The following is a 24,662-nucleotide window of genomic DNA, read 5'->3' on the forward strand; positions in this document are numbered from 1 at the left end:
ATCTGCACTACAGCTGCCTACTGGGCATCAACAGCAGGGATTTGGTAGAAGAGGGTTGTAGAGGCGCCCTGAGATGGCCACAGCTGGTGCCAGGTGCCTCTGAACCAGCATAAACAGCCCATCACACCCAAAAATCTCAGGCAGGTTTAAAAGAGGTTTAAGAGTGCCTGTGCCACCCACAAGAGGTGGAACACACAGCACTGGAAATGTCACTGGGAACACGCTCTGGGCAGGAGGGACTGCAGCCATGGGTGACCCATGCTGAGGCAGCAACACCCCCAAGAGCCTGGAGCTGGGGGAAACCCATGCCAGGGCAGCTGCACCCCCAAAGGCACTTTGGCCTGTGGGTCCTTCTCTAGAGCAGGACATGAAGAAAGAGAACAGTGGGAAATACAGTAAAATGAAGAGAAACAAAAATATGTAATTATGGCACGTGACCTCCCCTCAGCACTTCACCTCCCCAAAGGCAGTGGGGAACACTGAACCTAATCTGAAGGGAAAATAAGAGAAGTCAAGACCAGGGAGAGGTTAGAAGAGGTGTTTGGGTTAAGCTGATCCTGGGGAAGGAAAGCATTTGATTCTTTTAACTGTTTATATTCTTTTTGCTTCCCCTTCAATATCCAAATCCATGATCAGAGGTTTTTCCTAAATGATAAAAAATAAATTCAACAAAGGTTCCCAAGTCACTGCTATTTTACTTATAGCAAACCACAATACCCAAGTGACAGAGATTATTTCTCTAGATTTCACACCAAGTATAAAAATAATAGGCCTTAGCCTATTTGTCTCAATACTTGTACAAACCATCACTGGTAGAATTATGGCAGCAGTGTATTCAAAAGCTTGGGTAAGAAGCAGCAGACTGCAGTAACATCCCATTAGGTTATCTTTCAACATATGTCTGAGCTAAATAGAGTAGAAAGTTCATCAAAACAGATTTCTCCAGACTGACCAGAATTAGGTCCATATCGTTACCCTACTTAGGAAGCACTGACATTGTAATTACTTCAGGCACCCATCTGGCACAAATCACAACATGATTTCATTTCAGATGCTCTCAGCTTTTTCTCTCAGCTAGACTGTGACACAAATGTGTGAATCTCATAATTTACAACACGAAAGCATACAATAGTGATTCCTGCCTCATGACTCTGAAAAGCCCTGGCAATTGCTAATGTCAGGAGATTTACTTTAAAATTCAAACCATGTTTTAATTGACAGTGAACTGGACCTGTAATTCTTTGGTTTCTCTTCAATGACCTCACTCTAGCTCATAGGTGTTTCATATTTAGAGATAACAATTGCCACAGTGCTTTGTAGATGTCAAATTCTGATTGAATTTAAACCAAAAGGCTGAAGTTCTTAGTTCTCTAAATTAGGTTAAACAATCTAAAATAATGCAGTGCATTTAGCTTTTCATTTTTTCAAGTTTTTCCACATAGAGATTATTATAGTTTTTTAATTTATTATTTTGAAGGATTGGGAAAAAAAAAGAAATTAAAGCAAGCAATTCTTGAATTACAGACTCTGTAAGGAAAACACTTGATCTTGAATTCAAAATATTACCTAGTTTTTACTCAAAGGTGTTAGCTTTCTGACAATTCAGGATAGCAAACCTGTACACTATTTTTTTTCTAAAAACCAGACAGTTGTCACATGTTCATTTAAATTTCAGAAGAATAATTTCACCTTAAAAGTCACATAAATGCATACATATCTGACAGGCATTGCAAAAAAAGCCCTACAAAATTAGTGTAAGTAATTTATGTTGACATTCAGTGACACAGGTTAAATATCAGATACCTGTAAAAGGCTTTTCCTTTTCTTACAACACAAATTTCTTTAAAATCAGCATTCCACCAGTTCTCCAATGCACATCACACTGCTGACCATCATTAAGCAATCAGTTCATTTCTGTTCCTCACTGTTATGCAGTTGCATTGTGCTTCATGACCTAGGAAATAGTTATAAAAACAAGAAACCCTATGGGAGGTAAGAATCAAAAGGTGTATTTTCCAAATTTTCATAGAGCAGCTTTAGCAGTCATCAACAGTTTGAAGCTTGATAACCTAGAAAGGTTTTGTTGGCAAAATTAACATTCTAAATCTTTGATCATCTGTGGCAACACAAAAAAGCACAAACCAAAAAACTTTTCTGTAGGAAACTCCCTTATTCAAAATACTCCAACAAGAGAGCTCTTTCTTAACCTTGTGCTGAACAGTCACTGATCTGATACTGAAATGCAGCTAACTAGTTTTGGTCTGATACATCAAATCACATCAGATTTCCAGATCTGCTTGAACACTAACACCTTTCATTAGCCTGCTCCCTGGACTTCAGAGGCCAAAACCAGAAATGAGGTCTTGGTCTTCCCCAGGGCATTCACAGCCTGGCTAAATAACCTTTATTAGCCTGGAGCATGAGAGCAGTGAAGCCACTTAGACCAGGACCTTTGCAAACACAGCTCCACTTCCTCCTAATGAAGAGAACGAGTTACTTCTGAGACCGAATGGGAACTGGAGGTGACAAGGCTGAATACTTGTGAGCAACAGCTGTTTCTGTCACACACATCAGCTGTGTTCTGCTTTAATCTGTGCAGTTATATCTGAGAACCTCTTTAATGGACTGGGGGGCAAAGCTAAAGAGGTTTTATTGATGCTACAAACAATGAAAAAGGGTGTTTCTAAAAGGTAGTCCAGATGGCAGGTGAATCTGGGTCAGAGCTGCATCATATGCTCCCAGCTGGAATCTAGAGTATGAAGGCAGGAAAAAGTATTCCTTGCTGTAAGTAAGAAAATTAATGTTCTGCCTTCACATAAACAAGTTATCAGGAATTGATATCATTAGGAGGAAGCTGCATTGCAGAGAAATGGCCTTAGCCATTTTGTTTTTCAAAATGTAAATGTTTCTTAATTGAATGTAAACAGTAAAATATAGAATTGCAATAGAGTTGTAGCAGAACATACTTGAAGTTCTGACTGGTTGTATTTTAGTTCAATAGGTTATAAATCATAAAGGTCAAGTTTCTCCTAGACAGTAAAATGCTGCAGGAAAACTGTGATAGTTCAGTGATCTCTAATTGTCCTCCTGTCCTCATCACAGTCCACAGTGCTTAGTTTTCTAGGAATGTTCATCATCATTACAGTCTCCTGAAGAGTTACTTCTGTGATTTCCCAAATGCCCTTCCTGTATTATCCTGCCTTTTTTCAAGGCACCTCCCTTAGCTAATGCACTCTCTTGACCTTCTCCTGGTATTTACTCTAGAGATCAAAACCACATCTTCTCTACCCTTTCTCACTCCTTAGAGATGTTTCAGATTCTCTGCAGCTATTTAAGACTTCCCTCCATAATGGCCATGCTACCCTGAACACTTTCAAGGCACTCTAAGCAAAACTACTTTTTCAGTTCAAGCCTCCATACCAGCATCAAAGAAAGGGTCCATGTATTTTTCCTTCCTTTTATATCACATGACATTCCTATGCCACGTTTTGAGCACTTGGGTGATCATAAAGCATTTTCATACAGAGACCTGGTGCAATACCTGGCATGTTCTGGATCAAAAGAGTGAGTAATAGAGGCTATAATATCCACACACAATCACCAGATTGCTCTGAGGCATGCCTCCAAAAGGCTTAAATTTCAAGGGAGTTAAAAAAAAGGTGATATGGCAATGGGAAAAGGAAAATATGGCATAAACATTGCCTAATGCTGTTGCCCTGTTTGCAGTTACAGGACAGCAACTTGTCACCTAATGTTGTATGCCTGAATCAGTCCAATGTGGCTGCCAAGCTTGCATTTTTGTCCCAACCATGCATTTCCATTCCCTCTCTGGCACATATCTGACCATGGTATGAATTATTTCATCTTGCTAGACCAGCAGAAAAACAGGAAAACCTTACTTCCTAAGAGAGCTTCTTCATCTCCACTTTCAGCTCCTCTCCAATCAGACTCTGTGAGAGATTTCTAATGCCAGGGCAGTCACAGTGCTGGCCAAGCTCACCCTGATTCCCCTTTTCAACTTTGTTCTCACCTGCCTCAAATTTGTGTAAATTATCCCAGCTGTGCTGGGCTGACCCTGGCTTGATGCCAGATCCCCACCAAAGCTGCTCTATCACTCCCTTCTCAGCTGGACAGGGGAGAAAAAATACATCAGAAGGCTCATGAATCGAGACAAGGACAGGGGAAGATCATACACCAATTACTGTCATAATCAAAACAGATTCAGCTCAGGAAAATTAACTAATTTATTACCAAACAGATCAGAGTAGGAAAATGAGAAATAAAACCAAATTTTAAAATACCTTCCACCTAGCCCTGCCTTCTTCCCAGACTTAATTTCACTCTACATTTTCTCTACCACAGGAGGATTTGAAATGGGAGCTGTGGTCCATTCATCACACACTATCTCTGCCAATCTTTCCTCCACAAGGAAGGACTCCTTGCACTCTTCCACTGCTCCAGGGCAGGGTCCATCTTAAAAGAGACCTTCATGAACTTCTCCAACATGAGTCCTTCCCACAGGCTGCAGTTCTTCACAAACTGCTTCAGTGTGGCTCCCTTCCACTGGGTCACAAATCCTGCCAGCAAACCTGCTCCCGTGTGGACTTCTCTCTCTCAATGGTCCTGCCAGGATCCTGCTCCAGAGCAGGTTCCCCGTGGTGTCCCAGTCAGCTCCAGGCACATCCACGTGCTCTCGTGTGGGTTCATCCATGGGCTGCAGGGGGATCTCTGCCCTCCCATGGACCTCCAGGGGCTGCAGGGTCAGAAAAGCTTCAGCGTGGCTTCCACCAGGGGCTGCAGGGGAATCTCAGCTGCAGTACCTGGAGCACCTCCTGCCCCTTCTTCTCCACTGACCTCAGTGTCTGCAGAGTTGTTTTTTATATTCTCACTTCTCTCTCTTCCATTGTACAGCAGGGTTTTTTCCCTTGATTAGCCTCTTACTTCAGAGGCATTACTACCATCTCTGACTGGATCAGTCTGGATCAGACCCAGCTGTGGGTCCATCTTGGAACCAGCTGGCATTGGCTCTATCAAACGCAGGACAAGGTTCTGGCAGCTTCTCATAGAAGCCACCCCTTTAGCCCCCCCTGCTAACAACATACAAACCAAATATACCAGCCCTTATAATTATTTCAGTCATCCTTGGAAAACTGGTTTTTAATACAACTGCAGGGAACAAAATAACAGGAAAAAATCCTTAGCTTGCTCTCCTCTGTGTTTGGAAATTAAGGATATCCACTCACCTCACTAACTTAACAGGATTGCTGCACAACAGTGTGAGAGATTATGCATAACCAGCATGTTTAAGCTCCTTCCAGTGGCATATCTAGAACCAAGCACTGGGAAAAGAAGATGTTTGGCCTAAATCAGCCTTTAGGACACAATTAACTTACTGCATCCAACACATAGATGTTTCAGGGGACACGGTGCTTTTCTCTTGTGAGCCTGCTTTTTGACCTGAACTTCATCAAACACTATAGGCACCAAGGCAGCCTGTATTCTGACAGTCCTCCTGTGGTACTTTCTTTGCTTCCTCTCCTGCCTGCTTGCTTGTTTTGAAGCAAACTTAGTCCTTTAGTGCATTCTTCTATTCATGCTTCCAGATATGCCAAGAATTTTGCATTTCGGTGTTAACATTGCCAGAACACATTTTGTCTCTCTCAAGAGAGTTTAGGGCCCCTGGCCTACTATAGACATGAACACAGAAGCAAAAAGCATTTTAAAATTGTGTGATTTCAGCTGCATCAATTTCACATGAATTACAATAGCAAGGGAGCAAAACTGGCCATGTGCCCACATTAAAATGGTGAATGACAGGAGAAATAGAGGGCACACAAACAAACTAATTCAGGTGTAAAGTTATCTTGCCTGGTTTAAGAGCAAATACTTCCTGAAGTGGGAGAGTAATTCTGAATACAAACTTTCTACTCAAAGTAGGAACTTTCTAGGAAACAGTTGTTCTACTCCCTGGCTGGACTGTTTTGAAATAAAAAGGCAAATGTAATAAATACATGCATTTATTTCATTCAGTTAAAGACAGAGGTCCAAAATAGACTAAAAATAGGGTATATTGAAGTACATGCTGAATTTCCCTGTGAGTATACACAGGGTCAGAAAGGAAATCTAATGCATGTTCACCTGTTATACCTCCATCCTTTTTGAAATAATACAATGTAGCAGTTTAATTTTTCAAAAACTATAATTGCACAAGATCTACACAAAACCCACAAACACTATTAAAAAAAATACATTTAAGAAAAAAAAATGCATTTGTTCTCTTAGACATATTATGCTTGACTGCCATACCTAAGTGTGGGCAAGTGTCAGACAGAAGTGTATTTTTGCTTTCCCCAGATCTTATTAAGTTCCTTTCACATGTCTCCTATTAACCCGAGGTTTGAGTGCTAGGCATACTTTGGTCCTTCAAACTTTTACCAACTTTTTAGTCAGAATCTATGTGAAAATATCTAATTACAAAGCAATGTAATAGTCCTGGTAGGACTGCACATCAATGCTGCCATCACTTCCAATCAGGAAAAACCCATTACCAGCTTAGAACTTTGCCAAACTTTGATTGGGTTTTTTTGGTTGGTTGGTTTTTGGTGGGTTTTTTTGGACTTTTTTTTTGGTTCCATATCTGTCCCCAGTGGAATTTTTTGGGGATATGGCTAAAGACTTTTTGGGAAAATTAGACTGGGAAGACACTTTTTGCCCACAAATCTGGAAAAGATTACTGGATGTGAATGGCTTAGAAGACAGGGAGTGGGACAAGCAAATACAGGGGGGTACTGAAAGTACTTAATAAGCCTGGGATGACCTGGAGAAGAAAATTGTGACATAAAAAGTAGAAATAAGAGACTGAAACATACACATAAAAGATTGGAATTAATGACTTCCACATGTTGCCTGCTGCGTGGCAGTGCCATGGATTGCAAGAGGCAATAAAGGATCCCACTGCCAGTCCCTGTGCTGTACTTCTACCTGGCTCTCAAGTAATGTGAGCAGTCACACACTGTCAGCCAGGGATCTGCCATTTTCACCTTCAGCACTGGTCTTTTAGGTAGATCTGTTACCAGTTTTATTCTACTGTAGCTGCCTGTGTCTCCAAAGACTCTGCTAGCAAACCCCACCTTGTACAGTCTTTACACCAGTGCCTGTTTTGGGGAAATTTCCAGAAGTATCACAGTGTAGCTAACATTGCTGTTTCCACAAAGTTTTGGAACAACTGGCACTCTTAGGATTTACTCTGATCTTCCTTTAGTTTCCCACAAGTGCTACCCTCCCTTTCAGTCTTTGATTTAGACACAAGCACTGCCTGGCATGCCCCAAAGTGTTGCTACAATCCAACCTCACAGTATTCTACTGCCTCTTCCCAGGCTTTTCCTTTCCTTGCAACAAGATCATTACCAGCAACAATATCAACATCTATGAGCTCCCCTAGTGCCTGGTTCAATTTCCTCTGAAACATTTCAAACGCCAGGATAATTCCAAAGACACTCTTATTTAGTGGTATCTTGTGACAGATACACAAAGTTCTAGGTGCAGCCCAACTATCTCTGTCAAACAATCATATTTCTGGACTTAAAAGAGAAAAAAAAAAACCAAAAAAACATAAAAACCCCACTACAAAACAAAAAAAACCACCAACCCAACACAACTCCCTTTCAGCCTGGACTGCTCAGTAGATACAATTTTTTTTTTTTTTTTAATGAGTATTGACAGTCACTCTTTGTTCACTGCTTGCTTTGTGTTAATTTGTCTATTGAAAGATGCAGGTCTTTTACAGTTTTCTGTCCTCTTACAGATACACTAAAACAAGTTGCTAATTTAGTTATCCTGATAGCTAATCTAATGATTCCAACTTTACATGGGAAAGCTGCCCTCACTGGTTTCCCCCACGTTTTACAAATTCAATAAATTTACAAACACGAAACAGTTTCACTGTATGAATTAGTTTTTTCACAAATCATCATATTCCTACTTGGAGACCTGTCAGTTTCCACAGGCAGAGCAGAGACACTCAAAGACTTTTAGCTCAGGATTCTCATTTGCTTCCTGGCTTTGATTAGTGGAAAACTAAAATGGTCTCTCTCAGCTGTTTCATTCTGTGATTAGGACATTTATCAAATACTTTTTTCAACTGGAATGAACTGGAATGATGATTATTGCTGACCACCGTATATTATAGTCCTCTTCACTTTTTTGGTCCATTTCAGTATTTCTTCTTTTCCACATCTCATTACTAAACATACTGCACTCATCTTGTGCAGACTCAGTTGAAGAATGTTCTTTATCTGGAAATAAAACACTGTGTGTGAGGTTTTGCTGTGCTAATTCTACTGTTTTGTTAATCACAGTCTTTACTATCACCCTCCTTATCACTGCTATCATATTCTTATTTCATCTCTTAACAATTTTCCACACTTGCTAAAGTAAATTGTTTACTCAATAAGCTATTGATAAGCAATTTTGCAAAGTACTAACAACATTCAAGCCCTGTGAATTCAGATTTGGTCACATGCTACCTTTCCCCAGAGTACATATATCTTTCTGCACACTCAAAAAGCTATTAACTTACCTCAGTAAATTCCTTGGATACCTGTTCCCATTTCTCAAATGCAAATAACCACTGTGCAGACATTGCCCATAGGTCTCTGTATGTTTAAATCATTAAATTCAGCTCTTCACTCACTGCCAGAAAACCACTTATAACTGGTTCAGTCAGGCAATGCTGTGTCCCCTCTCATATGGAGTTGTGCACATTCCTTTCCACAACAGGCACTCTATTCTTATACATCAATGTTTAATTTTTATATGGATATAACCTATATAAAAATATGTATTATACAGAATTCCAGTTTTTAGTAAGAATTGTGTTGGTTTCAGTAATAATCTCTGCAAAAACCTCGAGCAATTCATTTTCAGCTGAAAAAATCTTTACTGTCTTTCACCTAAACCAGCAAAGCATAATTGCAAGCTTATTAAAAGTCAGCTACATGCCAGCATGAACAAGGATTGTTATCACTTTTGCCTGAATGCTGAACTATTTGCAACTTGTCCCCATTTGCTGAAGTCGAGCTCAGCTTTGTATTTGCCCATACAAACTGCAATTCCCTCTTACCAGAAGATTTTCTTCTGGCCCATGGACCATTTGATGCTATCGTGCACCGGTAGGACCAGCTCAGTCAAAGTGTTCAGCTTCAGTGAGGGACAGACGTGGTGTTTCACTCCTACAGCAAATAATTTGGCTGTCAAGGCATACAAAATTAATTCTAAGTGCAGGGGAAAAAATATACTCTCTGAAGTTGAGAAGCTTGCCAAAGGGAAAAGTAGCATTAATAAGGAACTTGTACTGCTCATTTGCTGCATTGAACTTTTCAATCTGTTTCTCAAAGCTCTGTAACAGCATGTCCAGAGAGAACCGAAAAGGCAACTGGATGAAGCTGTCAGAAACAATGACCCAATAAAAAAGGTTCTTAACATTTCCAGTGAGGAGTACTAATGTAGTCCTTCCCTACCCCCACAAAATCTGTGGGAATGTCCTAAATCAGATTCTCCCTTTGTCAGCAATTTCCAGAGTTCTCTAACTCACATGTACCCAAAACAACAAAGACCTCTTCCTACAGCAACATCAAGGAAAACAGCAGCTTCCAAAGAGGACAATCATCACCAGCACTTCTTGTACATCAGGCGATTGGAGTTTGGGTTTGAAGCATATAGTTAGGAGTGTGGTTTCCTCAGAATCTTCTGTCCTATCTCTAAAGTTATACACAGAAAGTTTACCATGTTTGATCTTCCTGAACTTATTGGCATAAAACCAAGAGAAAGCAGAGAAAGCATAAATGAAAATTACAGTACTATAATATAAGCAAGTGTGGAATTTGGAGCTCATTGGGCTGACAATTTGGGCTGGACTCTCATTACAATTGTAAAGAAAAATACTGAATAATTTCACATACATGAAAACCACCACAAATTTCTTTAAGAAAAGAAAATCAACATATATATATATAAGAATATATATATATATATAAAAAGAATATATATATATATATATATAAATAAAAGATTTAGAAAACTGTGTAGCGTGCCAAATGGACATTTGAATACACAGGTGGCAAGAACACCAAATCATAAAAATAAAAGGTAAGGGCTTAAGGAGGCAGGGAAGAAATCACATTTAAATTCTTGTCTCTGAGAGTGAAGCTCAGATTTAACTGAGGTTATGGGAGCTGAATAAAGGGGGAAGAATTTTTGGAAAAGTGTATACATGGAAATTAGTTTATCATGAAAAGATGAGTGAGAGAAAGAAATAAAATATGGCAGTGAGTTCAGAGACTTTTTCCTCCCAAGATTAAGTATGGGCAGACAGGCTACAATGGGAAAATGCCAAAATTATAAATAAGAATATAAAAAGTAAAGGCAAGTGTGGAATTTGGAGCTCATTGGGCTGACAATTTGGGCTGGACTCTCATTACAATTGTAAAGAAAAATACTGAATAATTTCACATACATGAAAACCACCACAAATTTCTTTAAGAAAAGAAAATCAACATATATATATATAAGAATATATATATATATATAAAAAGAATATATATATATATATATATAAATAAAAGATTTAGAAAACTGTGTAGCGTGCCAAATGGACATTTGAATACACAGGTGGCAAGAACACCAAATCATAAAAATAAAAGGTAAGGGCTTAAGGAGGCAGGGAAGAAATCACATTTAAATTCTTGTCTCTGAGAGTGAAGCTCAGATTTAACTGAGGTTATGGGAGCTGAATAAAGGGGGAAGAATTTTTGGAACAGTGTACACATGGAAATTAGTTTATCATGAAAAGATGAGTGAGAGAAAGAAATAAAATATGGCAGTGAGTTCAGAGACTTTTTCCTCCCAAGATTAAGTATGGGCAGACAGGCTACAATGGGAAAATGCCAAAATTATAAATAAGAATATAAAAAGTAAAGGAGAGACACAACCAGGAAAAATCATTATAAGAAAAAAAAAAATTATTAAAATGAAACATGACTGATTATAGCTTATTGTTTGAACAAAATTGTTTTATTCCATAGGCATGGCTTGTACTTAAGCTGGGTATGCTTATTATTTTGTGTATATCTCCAACCTTCTATTTTGAATATTTTTACCATTAATTTGACCAGTAAGATTGTGCAGAGGACAGATTAAAAGACAAAGAGAAAGGATTTTTCCAATTTGATGGGAAGCAAAGTAGATGCAGAAATTATGCAGCTAACACATGTATACAAAACAATGAAAAAAAAATCCCAAACCATGGGCAAGCTTTTGCTAAATGCAACTATTAAAAATATTTTTATTCAGTTAATGATAAGGTTTTTATTGACAGCATTAAACTTATTCCAGAATGGCTTTATTCAGGAATGAAAATTATTATCCACATGTCAAATAACTATTATCTTAGATCTTATTTGGAAAAGTATCTTATCAGCCTCTAGGGAAACAGAATAATTAGTCAAGTTGATACCAAATTCACTTCCAAAAATATTAAGAAGCAGGTCACAAATAAGCCTTTTATTTCTCTTTTTAAGAGGGGAAAAAAACAATAAACATCTCACTTGTTAATAAATGCACCTGAAAATGGCCCAAAACTAGGCAGCTTTATGCTTCAAAGTTATTCACACTTCACAAATAAAATTTTACCTCACCAAGGAGCAAGGGGAGAAACAAAACTTCTACTTCATTATAGACCTTTATATCAAGATATTTACTGCCATCCTATTGCTGTCAAATCTGATTATAAACCAGGGATCAGCAAGCAAGAGATTAAAGGCTCATCTGAAAAGATGGAAAAAATGAAATTGATGAAAATTGTCCAGACTGTGTCAGTTTCACAGGAACAACCATCCAGATGGAGGGACTATTGGAATACTGGAATTACAAATATGACTACTCTCAGTCTTTCTCTGCCTTTGAAATTTAAATGAAAACTGCTGGAATTGTTGAACAAATAGATATATAGATATAGACAGATAGATAGATAGACAATAGACAAATATAGATAGATTGATCTAGTATAAGACTCCTCACATTAACCAGCTTTGTGGAGCACAGGATCAGCATTATATTAAATAGAAATCCGTGCTGATCCTTGGGCTTTCTCTGCTCTTATTTGAGAATGTTTTGCTCCATAGGCACTATATGCATTCAGTTTCTGTTCTGTAAGGAAAGGAAGTACTTATTGCTGTGCAGTCTGGCACACAGGTACTTAAGTTGCTACATGAGCACTAAGGTCATTTGAGTGTTTGTCTAACTGAAGCTGCTTTTGAGAAGCCATTATTTGCCTTTGGGGAGGAAAAAAAAAAAAAAAAAAAAAAAAAAAGAACTTGCTAGAAACAACAGAAGACAAGAAATAAAGGTTTATGTACATAATTTCTAATGGATGGATGGCTGAAGGGTTAAAGAGCAAGATTTTATTACTCAACAAGAAAAAGGAGTGTGTCCAAATAAAAAAAAGAAAAAAATCCCAATCTACTCTTCCAGATGCCACAATGACATTTGCATTTTCCAATTACTTTCTACTGATTTCACAGTCAAGCACCCAACTATGGGCTGCACATGAAATGGTGCAAGACAAAAATGGACATCCTTCAGCTGCCTGATGCTCTCTGAGACCATGGTATTTCTGAGCAGGTATCTGTTCTATTACAGAACAGAAAGTTGTCTCAACACCTATAAGCAAAGTGATGTGTTTGAACTCTCCCCTTCCACGAACAACACCTCAGAGAGGAAGGAGGCAGACCCACACAGAGGCACTCCATACAGTGCCTAATTCTAATTTGGGGGCTACGTGGGCCCAAATCCATGCCTGTTCCTTCATGCACAAGAGCAGGTGCAAGTACAGTCAGGGCACTGTCTCTTATAGCAAGCAAGAGTCTCTCCCAGAAATGTGCTGGGTGTAGGAGTAATGGATCATCAGGACAGAGCAAGTCTAATTTCATTCTCTGTGAACTGCAAATGCAATTTCTTTTGCTGCATCCTGGGAAAAGTACAGCAGCAAAACTATCCTCCCACAGTGGATTTACTAAAGTGATTTTTTAAAAATGAATGGAAAGAGAGAAAAAGAAACCTCATGCAGAATAAAACTCCATTACTTGTATATATTTTCAATTATACTGTCTAAAATGGAAGTTCCACTCTGACATCATAAAAGAATCTATTTCAGATATCAGTAAAGATATTAAAAAAAAACTTCCGGGAAGGTGGGTGGTGTATCGCTACACAGAAAGCCAAAATAATCACTTTCCCTGTCTTCCCCATCCTCCCACATTTTCCTTTATGGGTTATTCTGCTTTTACTGCCTACATTCTTCACCTGAAGTCAAACTCTCTGTTTATGGCATCACAGTGGTTGCTGTGGAGGCTATTACGATGTACAAAGCCAAAAGTGATGAGTTCAAGTTTGGACTGAGCAATAGTATGTCACAAAATGCTTCTGAAGGAGTAGGAGATATTAAAGTTAAAAAAAAAAAAAAAAAACAAAACCAGAGAACATATATTGAAAACAAATTTATTAACTTTTTAAATGAATATTTGCCATCATTCAATTATCACAACTGTTTTCAGCTCTATTACTCCAATGGCTGCAGAGACTAAGTGCTAAGCTGTACATATGGAAGCAAGCACACAACAGGAGCAGGCAGCGCTAACACAGATGGCAGCAGAGCTCCCAGCCACGCTGCTCAGTAGTGCCTGCTGCGATTGCTGCATGTCATCTGTGGCAAAAACACACAAACAAAAGTGTGGCAAACACAGACACGCACTGCGCAGTGCTGCTCTGCCAGTGAGAGCTCCTCATGGCACCCTTCGCTCTGCATGTTCTTCTGTACCAGATTCAAGGTTCTGTAAGTTATGACCAGAGAACACACATTCCTGAAAAAGCTATTAGTACATAGCAATTCCTTAGCAATTCCTTCTGCTGCATGGATTGGCTTCACACACTCTTTCTCAAACATAGACACGTTTTAAAAAACAACTGTTGAAGTACAAATGCTAATTGTCAAGAAACATGTAAAATATCAGAAATGGGAGAAATCCCTCTTGGGATTTGCATCACAGGGTCAGCCACTGCCAAATTTTCACAACTTTGGTAGCAGATAGAGTTCTTATTTTTTGCCTGTATTAGGAAAATCATAAGTGACTTCTATTTACTGAACTAGTTTCTCAATCATCTTTTTCCCCTAGCTTTGAAACCTGAGGTATTACCAGGACTGTAAGCTTCAAGGAAAATCATTGATCAAAGATTTCTGAATCATATCTGTACTGACAGAAGTTCTTACCCATCTACTTGTTAAAAACAAAACCTGCAAAGAGCAGTGGAACAAAGATAAAATCCGATGTCAGATTTAAAGAAAAAAGAAAAAAACAAACACTTGAGGACAAGACAAGGAAAATTTCAAAAATAAGACTTTAATGGCCACAGAGCTCAATGAAAGGTCTTATTAAAATATTATTAAGCAAAGGAAGTGAGTCTCTAAACAATCTTTTAACATGAGTGCCTTGAGACTGCTGGTGGGCCAATGTATCTTATTACATGACTGCAGAAGCATTAACAAATTAATTATACCAAATAGCTGAATTAATTAGGATATGTGGGACAACAGCAGTTAATACAAAAAGTCATAATGCGCTTTTTAAAGAAAAATAGTACTCTTTTATATCAGGAAGATATATTATCAGCAAGGTTGTACTACTGCATGCAGGCTATGTTACACGGAGATCCCTTACACAGGAATATTGACAGAAAATTGTGACATTTACTTGTAGGCTTGTACACAAGAAGATACCAGGACATAAAGATGCAGTGGAGCTGCTGGTTCTTGGTGAAATTCCTTAAACCAGACACAGGGGACATCCAGAGAAATCCATCCACCCTGTGGGCAGGATGGATGTTCTGCCACATCCAGAACCGCAGTCTCATTACTGTCCCAAAGCTGGGACCTTCTGGAGGATAAAACAAACAAACAAACAACCCAGAACAAACAAACCCAAACAGGACAAAAAAACAAAAAAAACCACACACACCCCACACAACCTCTCCTCCCTGCCCTTCCCCCCCAAAAAAAAAACAAAAACAAAAAAAAAAAAGGCATTGCCTTTCAGACTTTCCATAATGACCAGAGATTTCTGTGCTATAATGACACCGGAACATTTCAGTTACTCAGGTTGCCAAGACCCTTCTCAGCACAAACTCTTACCAGCACTTCTGGTTCTTCTGTTTAATGCAGAGTTGAAGGGCCAGACAGCTGGCATAGTCCTCTGTATTTCTCAAAAAGTTAATTAAGCTTCTAGGTGAACTCAGATAACGAGTTGTAAGCCTAGGAATAGCTCAAATTATTTTTATTCAGAACACTATGGATTTAGGAAATTATTAGTTTTCCATAGTATCTTTTCTGGAACATCCTAAAATAAGGCAGCTTTCATTATATTTTGTAAGTGGTACTTCAGATCTTCAGTGGAATCACTTTAGCACCACTTACCCTAGGACTTGTTTCTAGGAAGATGCCCATTATCTAGAACTCCCACTTTTCCAAAATTATCAGGTCCTCTTGGGGTTTTTGATGTGAAAAATAACCAGTTGCCAGACTTTGTGCACTCCTTCCTTGGATGTTTTCAAGATTGGATTGAAGAAAGCCCTGAGCAGCCTGATCTTATCTCACAGCTGACATAGAGCAGGAGACTGGACTAGAGATATTCCTTAGGATCCTTCCAACCTGAATCATTCTATGTATTCCTCAGGTTTCCACTAAATATGCTGAATACAATCCAAACTTATTGGATCTAAATATTTTAACTAGATTCAAAGAACAAACAAACAAACAAACCCCCACCACCACCATCAAACAGCCATATACAATTTTCAAAATACATCAATAAATAACTTTGCCACTTTCCTCTTTTTATGCTAAGAAAATCATAAAACAGAGTTTGAGTTTGCAGAATACAAAAGCCTTGGGCTAAAAATGTCCATCTGCCATCCAACTGGCCTCATGCTGGTGCAGGAATAAGAGGGAAAATAAGCTAGTCAAGGGTGCTGCTTCAGCTTAACCCTCCCTGCAATGGAACAACTGCTCAGTGTTGCTAAGAACTCTGAAAAACTCTCAGGTGTCACTTAATCATCTCTTCTGTGAGATCATTTGTGTGCTCTCTCCCTGGAACAAATGCCAAAACAGAGGAATTCAGAAAGCCTGAAAAATCAGCTCCCTGATCCGGTGCATACAGCAAGCAGCTACAGCCCACAAGATCAAACCCTTCCAAGATCTGAATCTCACTCCAGCCACTGCAGTTTCTGTAAGGTGATCATTTTCCCACCTTTACACTTGCAATACAGTCCTCTCCCAAAAATTAAAGTAATTGAGCTGGGACTAGCTTTTTAGCCTGGACATTGAGAAAACAAAGGCTACCCACACAAACAAAAACCCCAATGATATATGGTTCTGTTCTAACGAGATTATTACCACTTCTCAGTGAAAAATAACAAGAAATCCTCCACAATCACACAATGAATAAAAACAGTGGTAAATTCTTTTTTGCTTCATTAGAACTTGCCTTTGTAGGCCAAATGCTCGAAGCAATTTAGGCTGCACCCAGCAGTACCATTAAAACAAACAACTGACCATCCCTCAGGCAACTTCAGTGTTAACTGAAATCAATATCTCAACTGGGAGCAGTCCCGCCATAGAGAATGTACAGAAGTCCAACATCATCAGGACTGGAAAAGACCGTGTTTCCCTAAAACACATATAGTGATCTAAAAAAAAAAAAAAAAAGTTTCTTCCAGTTTTTAAATGGATTTACAGGCTTGAATATATCTTGGAATTCCAAGTAACTAGAAAGCCAAAAATTCACACCTCTAAGTTAAATAAAAATTGAATATTGTGTTCCCATTCCCTCTAATTCAGGTTTGAACATTGCAAGGAACACATTACTGATGTCAGGAATTGATTATGAAGATGTCTTATATTTTAAAATGATCCAGAAGTCTTCAAACATTCTGCCCATTCCAGAACGCAGCATCTCAACTGTTTTGCAGTCCTGCTGATATGAATACAACGTAGGGGTCCCTTGACCTCTCTGTGTACAGCTTCTCATTACAGAACCTCCTCTCACTTACCTCCTAAAAAATTTTACTCACACCCACTTCTTGTCTAGCAGCAACCATGACCTCCCACATGAAACCACAGTGACAATCAGCCAAAGAGATGAAACTGATGAGGACATCTGGTTACACTACATGAATTTACTCAACTCAACTTCTGGAGAAGGAGTATCTCTTCTCAACCTCCCATACCTCCCCCTCACTACAAATGCCAGCAGTTTAGACAGCTCTGTAGTTTCAGAGCTTCAGAGCAGTAAGTATTGAACAAAATACTGGAATGGTTTGCACAGCAAAGCGCAGTGCAGTCATTGACAATAACAACTCTTTTTTCTTGCTTTTTTCCACAGGTTCTTGGGTTCATTATCACAAACTAACAGTTCTGCTATAATCTGCCTTCAGGAGATGGTTCTACCCAGTAGTTCTTACTCCTTGTTTCTACTTTTTGATCCTTTCCACAGGAATGTGGCATCAACAACTCAATGAAAATTGGTAATAGAGAGCACACAAAGAATATTCTTAGATATCACAGTGCACAAGACAAGACCACAAAGCCACCTTAAAAAGAACATATTTTACACAGTATTTTGGGTTTATTTATTAAGAAGATCCTTCAGCATTTACCTTCCAAAATAAATAAGATTTTTTTCATGGAAATAAAGAAAATAATCTCAATTATACTACTACATAGTTAAGGCAAATGCTATTTAATAACTCAAGGAACTGCCAGTGTAATGCCTTTTTAATAAAAGAGCATTTATTTTCAAAACACTGCCTAAATAGCAACCAAAGTGCTATCTTCAAGCTCACTCACAAGGCAAGAGGCACAAATTTGCATTTGCTGGCTCAGTCTCCCTGCCCTCTAGCCCCTTCCTTTGCACCATGCCACTTCTCTAAATTATTCAAAGAATGCCATTATAGTTTTATTTAACTTGCTATTTAATGCTTCAAATATTAATCAGCACCAATTTAAAATCCATCAACAAAACAGAATGTATCAAAGTGAACCTACAATAACAATATTCCTTGTTCAACTGTTATAGGAAATATTACATCCTCTACACAATGCATGAAGACAGAAAATGAAAACTGTTCCAGAAGAAAGACAAGTTAAATCCTTAGAGGGTAAAGACATTCCAGGTCTGGGGATGGCTTATGCTTCTACTGCCCAGAACAGCCCTAGGAATAGACCAAATTCATATGGGAAAGCAGTCAGGAGTTGCCACAGTTCCAACCAATTATTAAGGCAACATGACAAAATAAATTCAGTGCATAAACAGACATTCCAACTGTAGTTAATGGACAAGATGATTCATTGTTTTAACGTGGCAAGGCTAAATGGAAAGACAAAGGCAGAGATGTTAAACTGAATACTAGGACTGGAAACTTCCAGAAGCAAGGATAAAATGCCCTGGAGTCAGGGTTACTCAAAAAGTAAAATATTTCAGAATGTACTGAAATGAGATATTTTCTATAGTTCTGTCAGAGTAATCATTTCACCTAGCTTCAGAATTTTCAACAGCAAAAGCCAAATGATCAGGAAAGTGATTCTTTTTTTTTCCTTTCAGATCACACCTTGTACTTCTCAGCAAGGTGACTTGAGACTCTGTCTGACTAAAACTACACAAATATTCCATAAAAAAATAAAAGTCAGAAAAATATATCTGGTTATGAAATGGAAGGGAAGCCTTTGGTTTCTCAACTACATTTCTGTGCCAAAATTAGATTTAAATAAATATCAGAAAACTGTATTTGGAGTCTGCATCTAAGATCTAGGTGGTGGGTTTTTCATTCTATCATAAATTAAAATGTAGAACAATCTGTGAATTTTTAGCTATGATTACTTATCTCTAATTGAGGAAGCTATAACGCTAGGTTTTATCAGTATCATAAATATCCTCTTCTATGAACTAGGCATCCACTAGGGTATTACCTTTCTTAAAGGGAATTAATTTGAAAAACAAAACAGAAGAAACAAGCAAATAGTTTTTTACAAACAAACAGAAACAACCACAGAAAGAGGTAACAGCTAGCTAGCACTTACATCAAAGGAAAAAGTGAAAGGCTAATCAAACTAAAATGTGTTTGGTAAACCAACCCCTCTTGTTCTCCAGGCCAAAACCCTTCCTTACCCATCCATTTGTTTGGAAAGCCTTGCCTTCAGAGCAAGGTCTGCATTACACAGTAAAAACACTACCTTACTAAGGAGACCCCAAAAGTGGCTGAGGCAACAGTGTCAGCAGATGTAAACAGAAATAACATCAATGTTCACACATTCTGAACATATAGGCTAGGAGAACGTTTCAATATTTAAAACCTACCTGCAGATTATTGCAGCTGATAACAGAAAAGATGTTTACTTGCTCCAAGAAGACAACTTCTATTCCTTTATATTAAGCATGTACATATACTTACATATATACATATATATGTATAAAGTCTACATTAATTTCAGACATTTGTTTTCACAAATGCTACAATAAGGCACATGTCAAAAGTGAGGTGAGAGAACTGTGCCTCTGGCAAAACAGAAGATTTGGTTATGACTACCTCAACACGACCAACAACATTATTTCCCAGGAGAAAGAGAAGGAAGAAAAGGAAAAGCCAACAGAAAATACTGAAGCACATTCTTGAATATTTCAAGAAGAAAAGTAAAAATATGAGAATATCTGAAAGTGGAAAGCTGAAGAAAATTTAATTTCCTTACTGTTAACTGTGGCATTAATCCAGTCCAGGAGCAACCTGGATGTTTGCATATTTGCATACAACTAAGCTTATTCAAGAGGAGAATTATGAAGAGGTTTGTAGGGTTTTTTTCCTCTCTCCATTCTCCCAGCAGTTCAACACAGTTGGAAGAGACCATGTCTCTGCAGCAATAATACATTGACTTCTACCCTTTCCACACTACAACATTTCCTTTACACCAAACAGATATGACAAGAGTTTTTGTCTTATTCTGTGACAACTCTAGATAAGTGAAGACTAAAATTAGTCAGCAGATCCAGGTAAAAAGTGGTCTGTGTTGTTAGAGCCCATATTCCTTTATCCAGCCTACCTGGGTATAATTCAACATATTGGCATAAAACCAACTGATTTCATTGTGCTGGCTAAAGCACAGAGGACTTGCACTTGCCAATCTAAATATGGCACATTTTGTGAGCTCCTTTTAAAAAAAATCAAATAAATTGAAAGTAATTGTTTTCTGTCTAAAATGTTACCTATGTGGACACACACACTCCTATACACACAGCCAGCACCATTTATTTGTGCTGTTTTACCCTGGTGTTTTTATACTAACATTCACATAGCTTTAAAAGGGATATAAAACATTGCTTTCTCTCCAGAAGTCATTTCTGGTGGCATCAAGTAATTTTAAAACTTATTTCTGTTTCACAGCTTTTAGTCACAATCTTTCCGTATCTACTCCTCAAGGGAGGAGGTTGTCTCATACAAATATTTCAAAGTTTTCTCAGGCAGTACACTAAAATATAACTTTATTTACATATTGTTTTGTTAGGTTACTTCTTAACATCTTCTGCCTAAAGAGAATCTGTAACAGAATTCTGGCTGCAGCTGTCAGTTTTCAAGTCCTTTGGAAATTTTACAGGTAAGTTGCCAATGATAACCCAACATTAAATAATTTAAAAATGGACTTTTTACAAGACTCTTAATATTCATCATCTCAACAGGATCTTGAACTTTTTGCTGGAATCTTGACAAGACTTCACTTACTGTATAGATCACAATGGGTGGAAATGCTAGTTCTGCTTTATATTGCTTTATATGGTATGAAAACAAAAACCTGTAAAACAAGAACTTTTACACATGAGATCACAAGGAAATTTTAATATTTGCATTTTCAAATATTAGAAAGGTATAAAATAAAGTCTCCATAAGTCCTCATGTAAAAGGTGAGAAGAATGTTAAAGCTGGAAAATATTTGTAACTTGACTCAGTTAAATGGCAGGTTTGCTCAGCTGCAACTCAATATGCACCCTGCCAGTTTAGATCCTTAAGTGATGCCCAAATAAACATATCTTAATCCAAACACACACAGAAATATTGTGCATGGTCTTCAGATGGTGTCAATCATAACAGTGCTGTTGAGATCCACAGAGCTATGACACTTTTTACCAAGGCAGGATGGCAGCCCATTGAAATGGCTTTGCAGCAAAAAGAGAGATTAGGAAGAAATATTACTTCCCAAGAAATATTACTTCCCAAATTTCAAAGTATTTCATACAGCTCTCTTGTGAACAGTTCCCATCTCACTTTGATAACTGAATGCAAGCAGGTATAAATGAGCCAAAAGCGTCAGTCTGTTTGCTAGTTAAAAATCGTTGGCAGTTCATATACCACAATTTTACTTTTAGCTATATCCCACTTATAACCCCTCTAATGCTTTAGCTTAAACATTCTAAGTAAGTTCTCTGTTCCTGCATGATGAATTTAGCAACACTGCTTACAAAAGCTGAAATTTACTTAAAAGCCCATTCTTGGAAAAGAGAGTGTTTCCGCAACTTTGAAAATATTCTAAGCATACTAAAGTAATATCACATTTTTGGTTTTCACCCCAAATATTTCCCTATAGCACACAATCAGTACTAAGGACATGAAAATTACTCTAATTTCATTTATACCTTACATTTGGAGCTGTCAAAGTTTAGTAAATGATCTGGTGACTAAGTCTAGTTCACTTTGCAAAAGCAATACAATAGAGTGCTTATTTTTAAATGACAGTTGAAAGGATGCAGTGTATGGGCTTCAGTGTACTTCAGTGTTCTGTGTTGTTGCAGTAATTACTTAAACGTGAATTCAGTATGATATGATACTTTAGAAAACATTTATAAGAAGCAATCCTGATAGACTGAAGCACACCACACCTTTTTCCTTAAGGTAAATTAGAACCAAGTTATTTTATAACTCCATAATTTAACTAATTTAATTTAGAGCTATTATGATAATACATTAATCATAGCAGCATATGCAGGATTATAAACTTTACCACAATTGCATAGCTGAATCAGCCAAATGTTTTCTGTTTGGCCCGACACTTCACACTACACAGACTGTGGATTCAATTCTGGCTCTTCTTAGGTCAGTGGCAAAATTCCCACTGAATTCACTGCATCCAGAATTTTGGTCTGTGTGCCTAGGTACTGTGTAATACCTATGTGTAATAGGTACACAGCTTAAAGGAATCCCATCAACATCAACACGTGCATCCCTACTACCAGCATTACACTCAGAATTAACAGGATAAATATTTACAATTACTTTTAAACAAACACTTTTCTTCTCTAAATGGATAACACTTTATTCCCTAGAGAATTTATTTTAGAGGGGTTTTGACATCCACTGATAAAACCTTTGCTCCAACTTCTAGTCTGCTTCCCTCTTTTGACTTGTGAAAGGGGCACAAGGAAGCAAAATGGAAAAGGAGATGCTGCTGCAGAATCACTCCAGCTCAGAAACATCCAGGTGACAGTCAATGGAAGAAACACTGAGTTTACTTTCATTTCCCACCTGCATTTGAGTGTATCACTTGCTTAGCAAGCATTTTCTCAAAATGCCAACACCTGAGGTACCAAGTTCCCCATCATCCCAACATTTTTTCATCAAGATTACTGAATGAGCTACAGCAACCCCTGGACTTAAAGAGTACAAATTACTCCTTCAGCCAAATTAGCTTCTCAGGAAAAGACACAAAGTTACTTTAGAGACTAACATAAACAACAACATACAAACGCAAATTGACGCAGAACACAAGCACAACTTAAGCTGTTACTTTACCCTTAAAGGATTAGGTCAGTGACCTCTACAAACCCACTTACCCGAATAGTGGATTTAAAACCCAAGGGGGAACACACAACAAGAACAAATTCTAGTGAGATATCCAGACATTGCAACCAGATCCACAAACAGCTGGGTTTGCTCCTCAAAGCAGAGAGCAGTGACAGCCAAGCAGTACAGTAAAGAAACCGTACATGACAGCTTTGGCTCTGGGTAAACTGCATTCAGTGTTTAGTACACAAGGGTCATGAACCTCAACACTTCTTTCAATAGTTCGCGGAACACCACTCTGCTCTATGTCTTCAAAGTCAGGATCTGATTTTGGGAGAACTGTCTGTGTGCTGTTCAGCCATCAAAGAGAGCATCTGTCTCCCCGAAGAAGTAAGGGAGGAGGAGATAACAGCACACAGGGCAATATTTTCAACAGTGCTTTCCGGGCATTAAGATCGTAAAAGCCAAAAGAGATTTCGGGGACTCTTCTCAGGTTCACTGGCGTTTGCCAGACGAGAAATGCTTTCTGCAAAAATTATCAAAGAAGCCGCTGTCAAAGCAAGATGCCAAAACGCGCGCGAACACCGTTCCTCTCCTTTCGCCTCTGCAAATAAAAGAAATAAGACGCAGCTCGGCGGAATTTGGGAGCAGGGAGCTCCTCTCCATCCGCACCCGCGGACGGGAAAGGAGAAAAGGATCCCCCTGCCCTTAGGGGGACCGAGCGGGTAATACAAGTGTCAGGCAAGTTGGCCTCGCGGCTGCCCCGCGCGGACCTCGGGGCTCCGGTCCCACCTCGGTGGGCGCCCCGCCGAGCCCCGCCGCGGCCGCCCCCTTACCGTGCCGGGGCTGGGGCTTGGCGCCCGGCGGCTTCTCCTTCCTGCCGCCCGCCGCGCTCCGCATCCGCCAGCACGCCGCCCCCCTGCCCAGCGCGCCGGCCATGCCGCGGGCGGCACCGCGATCCCGGCGGGAGAGCGCGGGGGCCCGCCCCGCTCCCCGGGGCGCCGGGAGCTGCCCTGGGGACGGCGCCCGCCCCCCCTGCCCGGCCGGGTCCGTGCGCCGCCAGCCCCCTGCTCGTACCGTAGGGAGGGAGAGCATCCGAGGCGGCGGTGATGCGCTCCTGGGATGAGAAGAATTCCGCTCTTGGGAAATGACAGCCCTCGGCACAAACCTCCTCCTGCCCGCCGGCAAGTCCTCCTACAGCACCTTCCCTGAAAAACATGTGTACGTTACCTCCTGCCATCAAAATCATTGGTTGTGCACACTCCTGACTCCATACCGATGAGTAACTCAACCTGAGATTCCCACTTCCCACAAGACCATGTGTGGTGAGACAACAGCCTGCCTCCCTCCCTCCCTCCCTCACGTCCGCGGAGCACCCTCTTCTTCCTCGCTAGAGTCCCGGGGACTCCTCCGGCCATCGAGTTCCTTCCCTGGCTTTGGCGAGGGATGGCCAAAATTTCTGTAGAAGGATTACTGCAGTGCAAGAAACATAATGCGCATAACTTTGGTTTGCAATCTTAGTAATAAATCCGCTTGTATATCAAATTACAGTAGTGACTGCAGCAGCCCTGAAAAGTTATTCCATGGTTGATTTTTCATTTTTCATACACACATATATATATGTGTGACCAGCAGTTCCACAAAATGTATCCTTCTTTCTGTATGGACACAGAAATACAGAGAAAATGTATGCAGAATTTGCACTGATTAAAAGAGGAGGAGGGAGAGAGAAGAAA

The 24,662-nt window shown here is 39.2% G+C and overlaps 1 protein-coding gene across 1 annotated transcript in view; it reads right to left on the reverse strand.

The window, feature by feature from the left end:
- Positions 1-23,865, reverse strand: part of ZNF385D (zinc finger protein 385D) — a 410,559-nt gene extending 386,694 nt beyond the window's left edge. The window contains exon 1 of the mRNA XM_041466486.1: positions 23,763-23,865. Coding sequence (XP_041322420.1) covers positions 23,763-23,865 — 103 coding nt within the window. The remainder of the gene's footprint in view (positions 1-23,762) is intronic.
- Positions 23,866-24,662: the final 797 nt, after the last annotated feature.

Source organism: Pyrgilauda ruficollis, unplaced genomic scaffold (genome assembly GCF_017590135.1).
Source record: "Pyrgilauda ruficollis isolate IOZ18807 unplaced genomic scaffold, ASM1759013v1 scaffold2, whole genome shotgun sequence".
Classification (NCBI taxonomy): Eukaryota; Metazoa; Chordata; class Aves; order Passeriformes; family Passeridae; genus Pyrgilauda; species Pyrgilauda ruficollis.